The sequence below is a fragment of the Mobula hypostoma genome, chromosome 6 (genome assembly GCF_963921235.1).
Source record: "Mobula hypostoma chromosome 6, sMobHyp1.1, whole genome shotgun sequence".
Taxonomy (NCBI): domain Eukaryota; kingdom Metazoa; phylum Chordata; class Chondrichthyes; order Myliobatiformes; family Myliobatidae; genus Mobula; species Mobula hypostoma.
In genome coordinates, this window is record NC_086102.1 from 117,183,710 (window position 1) to 117,187,777 (window position 4,068).

Sequence of the window (4,068 nt, forward strand, 5' to 3'; positions counted from 1 at the left end):
TAAATCTACTTTTCATTACATCCAGGACTCCTGTTGGGTCAGAAAGCAGAAAAGGGCCACGTTTGGTTGTAGTACTTTCTTCAGACATGGCCTACTGACGCTCTCGCCCCAGCTCTCGTGAACAATGGCCTATGCAAGCATACCCATGCAAGGCAAGGGATAGTGAATTGGAAATTTTAATACTTTATAATGTGTACGTCTACATCAATCGGCCAGAATGAACTCTATACTTGGACTTGAAACTAGAAACTAAAACGAAGCATAATGAACTTGTTGATACAGCAACCTCCCAACCCCTCTCCGGATGTTTATTGCGTTGGCAGGTGGAGAAGCCCTTGACCATACCTTTGCAGATGGGAGAGTTCGGGCTCTTCCTTTCCGGGGAACCCCTGTGTTCTGGAGATTTCCTGTGCCGGACTCGTGAGGAATCTGCTCCTGGGGCCCACAAAGAAGTGGGCGACGAGCAAGGAGAGGTGGTGGCAGTAATGGTGGCCGCCTGGTGCAGCTGTTGCTGCGGCTGTGCCCTGGTGGGGCTGCCCCGCGAAGAGGCCGCGCTCGTCTGTTGTTGCTGAGTCCTGGTGGGGCTGCTCCGGGAGGAGGCCGTCTGCTGCTGCTGCCGCCCCCCTCCGCCAACACACCTCGTTGGGCTGCCCTGCTTCAGCTGGAACGGCACGGTCGCCCTCATGGGCTGCGGTCGGCCGACACCGCCACCGCCACTGTTATTACTACCACCAGCACAGCTGCCGGTACTACCCCCGCTCGTCGGTGACCCGTTCCGGCGTACACGCTGAGACATCCTGCAGGGGCCGGGAGTAAACACACACACAGAGTCCCGTGCGGCCGATCGGGTGACTACTCCCTGCCCGTCCGGTGCCGTGTCGTGTCGCGTCGCCCCCACTCCCTCCCACCTCACGCACTCCTCTCTTTCTTCTCCCTCAGACAAGAACCGTCCGCCGCTCGCGCTCTCTCAACTCCCCCGAGTGGCGCAGGCGCCGCCTCTCGCGCTCCCCCCGCCTCCTGAGATGGCGCATTGGCAGAGGCAGCGAGCCCCGGCGGTGACTGCAACGACGCCGATTGGACGGAGCTGCAGCACCCCGCCCTCTCTCGTCCTATCCCCGCCCTCTTACTCTACGTCGCGGCGCGTGTGTTCCACGCCTACTCCGTCGCCCCAGGAGACCGCCACCGCCTTCCATTCAAAGCCTCAGCAGCTTGTTGCCTGGGGGTGGCCTGTCGATCTGGAGGTAAACAAAACCCGGCCGTTCCGGAGGTGAATGGCGCTCTCTAGTGGCCACGAAGAGAAGCAAACATGCTTATGGGGGATTACAATGTAAATAGGGAGAAGTGCTACACCTCGAACTTTGTACATGCCGAGGCAGGACCAGCTCAAGGGAAGAGAGCGGAAGCAACCCGAGTTTGAGATACATTCATAAATGACGTTTTACCGTTTTATAGTAGAAATTATTTACATTTGAAAGTGTTCTTCAAGATCTCAGGGTGTTCCACAGTCGATGTTCCATCATTAAGTTAAAAATTTTAAATAGCCCAAGTGACATAAATAGACAATGAAATAAAATGTAGTAATGTCTGCGGAGGAAGAAAAAATTAGCATTTGGCATTACTTCGCTTTTGGTTTTAAAGTTCAGATTTCTAAGGTATGCTTGAAGTATGTTTCATTCGATTACTGTATGAAGCATAATTTGTACATAGAAAGTTTCCACAAGCAGTTGAGAAAGACTTAGTTACATACCTGTGGAAGGAAATTAAGGAATGGGACTGCACATTAAGTAACACAACAATCCAGAATTGTCAAGGATCTTGGGTTATATAGCCATGAATCTCTGAAAATAACAATAGTGCCATATTGAAGTGTATGACAGAATCAAAGACACTTGGTTGAACTGTGTTAGTATGGCTAGAATATTGCATCTGGTTACTACATTATTGATATTACTGCATTATTAGTCCGTTTTTCACCGTATTCACACATTACACTGTTTTTATGTACGTAGAAGAAGTAACACGTATCAGAATCAGGTTTAATATCACTGGCATGTGTCATGAAATTTGTTAACTTAGCAGCAGTACAGTGCAAAAGATGATATAGACAGAATAAGTAAATCACTTACAATATATATTACATAGTTAAATTAAACATAGTGCAAAAACTGAAATGATGGAAGTGAGGTAGTGTTCATGGGTTCAATGTCCTTTAAGGAATCTGATGGCAGAGGGGAAGAAACTGTTCCTGAATCGCTGGTTTATCTATTTTTCTTTAGTATAAGAACAATGAAATAATGCTCAAGATGGTGCAAGGGAAATTATAAATATTTCCAAGACTGAAGAATTGCTGTTACTATTGGCGAGGCTAGGATTTCACTGTAAATTCACCTCTTGGCATTTGACCACCACTGCTCCACAAGCCAATTTCAGTTTATGTTATCGAATTTCTACAAGCAGGACTTAAACTGATTATACAACACACAAAGCATTGGAGGAACTGAGTGCATCAGGCAGCATCTATGGAGGCAGACAGACAGCCAATATGTTAAATTACGGGATTAACATATCAACTGTCCTTTTTTGATAACATTGAAATTTTTTCCAACTTCACATCACTAAAGTTCTGCATCCCTAGTATTATAACAGTAAATGCACTTTGCAACATCCCTAAAAGTTGACATTACTTTTCCAATGTATTAGCAACATGCAATTAGAAAGCCAATCATCCTGCACCCATTATCCAAAACTGTACATCTTCCACCTGAATTCACTTACTGTTATCTAAGTGAAAAATCTTATCCAGAAAAATCTTTCAGTACTAATTTCTATCCTTTAATTAATTTAAAAAACCTTTTTATTGTAATACCATCAGTAGGCCTCTGTAGGTCAGGGTCAACTATGGATGTTGCGTCCAAGCAAGCTGTCGAATACCATGTGTATCTGCTTCCTCAATTAATTTATTTTAAGATACTCATTCAGTATTTCAGTCATGCCCACTGCCTCCACAGATTTCCTTTCTTTGCCTTCATATAATGTCCTTGCATATATTTCATTTCCTTTATCTCTACAAGTTGTGTATTTAAACATACAATAATGTATTTGACCAATGACTATAGCTGTCTTCAAGCTGCTCCTTAGAATCCATTTTCTGTATGTTTTGCATGTAAAATGCAAGAAGGCAGGAACATGTTCAGCCATTAAGTGCCACAACAACATTGAATTCAATGTTTTCAGATCATCAGTATAGCCATTTCAGATAGAAAACCGTTAAACTTGTAATGTTAGCAACACACACACAGAATGCTAGAGGAACTTAGCAGCCCTGGCAGCATCTATGGAAAAGAGAAAACAGTTGACATTTTGGGCCGAGGCCCTTCATCAGGGAGATAAAGAGTCTTGGCCTGAAACATTGACTGTTTACTCTTTTCCATAAATGCTGCCTGGCCTGCTGAGTTCCTCTGGTATTTTGTTTGTTTGTTGCTTGGATTTTCAGCATCTGCATATTTTCTTGATGTTGATTGACACAAGAACCACGTCATAGATTAACATTATTAGATATGCTTCTCAGTTCCAGGAGCGATTATTGTCCTCGGTTCTTGTTAGTCTATTTGTGTCTCCACTAGGCAGATCAGATCATTGAAAAGCTTTCACTCCCTTCATAAGCCAGGATTCCCGGCCCTAACCCTTTCATTTGTACCCTACCCTCCCACACTTCCTTTGTTCTCTCCAATTGAAATGCTGGATTTCCAATTCATTTTTCAAATGTAATGAAAGATCATAAAACTGAAATATGAACGCGATTTCCCCTGTGCATCACCAGCTAAGTATTTACACCGTTTCCCATTTTTGTTTGAGATTTGTAGTTTTCTGCTTGGCCGCTGCCCACCGCCAACGAGTGCGCATGCGCGGGCCGGAGCCGCTATTGGTACACGTGCGAACTACTTCCCCCGCCTGGCGAATGGAGGGGCTGCTCCTCTTCCTTCAGCCGAGTCCCTGCTACGCATGCGCGTTGGTCTCGCGGGCCGGCGCGCGTGTGAAAATTGCCTTTTGGGTAGTTTCACCGCTGCG

The 4,068-nt window shown here is 45.5% G+C and overlaps 1 protein-coding gene across 1 annotated transcript in view; it reads right to left on the reverse strand.

Annotated features, from left to right (window-relative positions):
• fam117bb (family with sequence similarity 117 member Bb) overlaps positions 1-986 on the reverse strand; it is a 219,564-nt gene extending 218,578 nt beyond the window's left edge. The window contains exon 1 of the mRNA XM_063051555.1: positions 346-986. Within this exon, the coding sequence (XP_062907625.1) occupies positions 346-796 (451 nt within the window). The 5' untranslated portion in view covers positions 797-986. The remainder of the gene's footprint in view (positions 1-345) is intronic.
• Between the last annotated feature and the right edge of the window lie 3,082 nt (positions 987-4,068).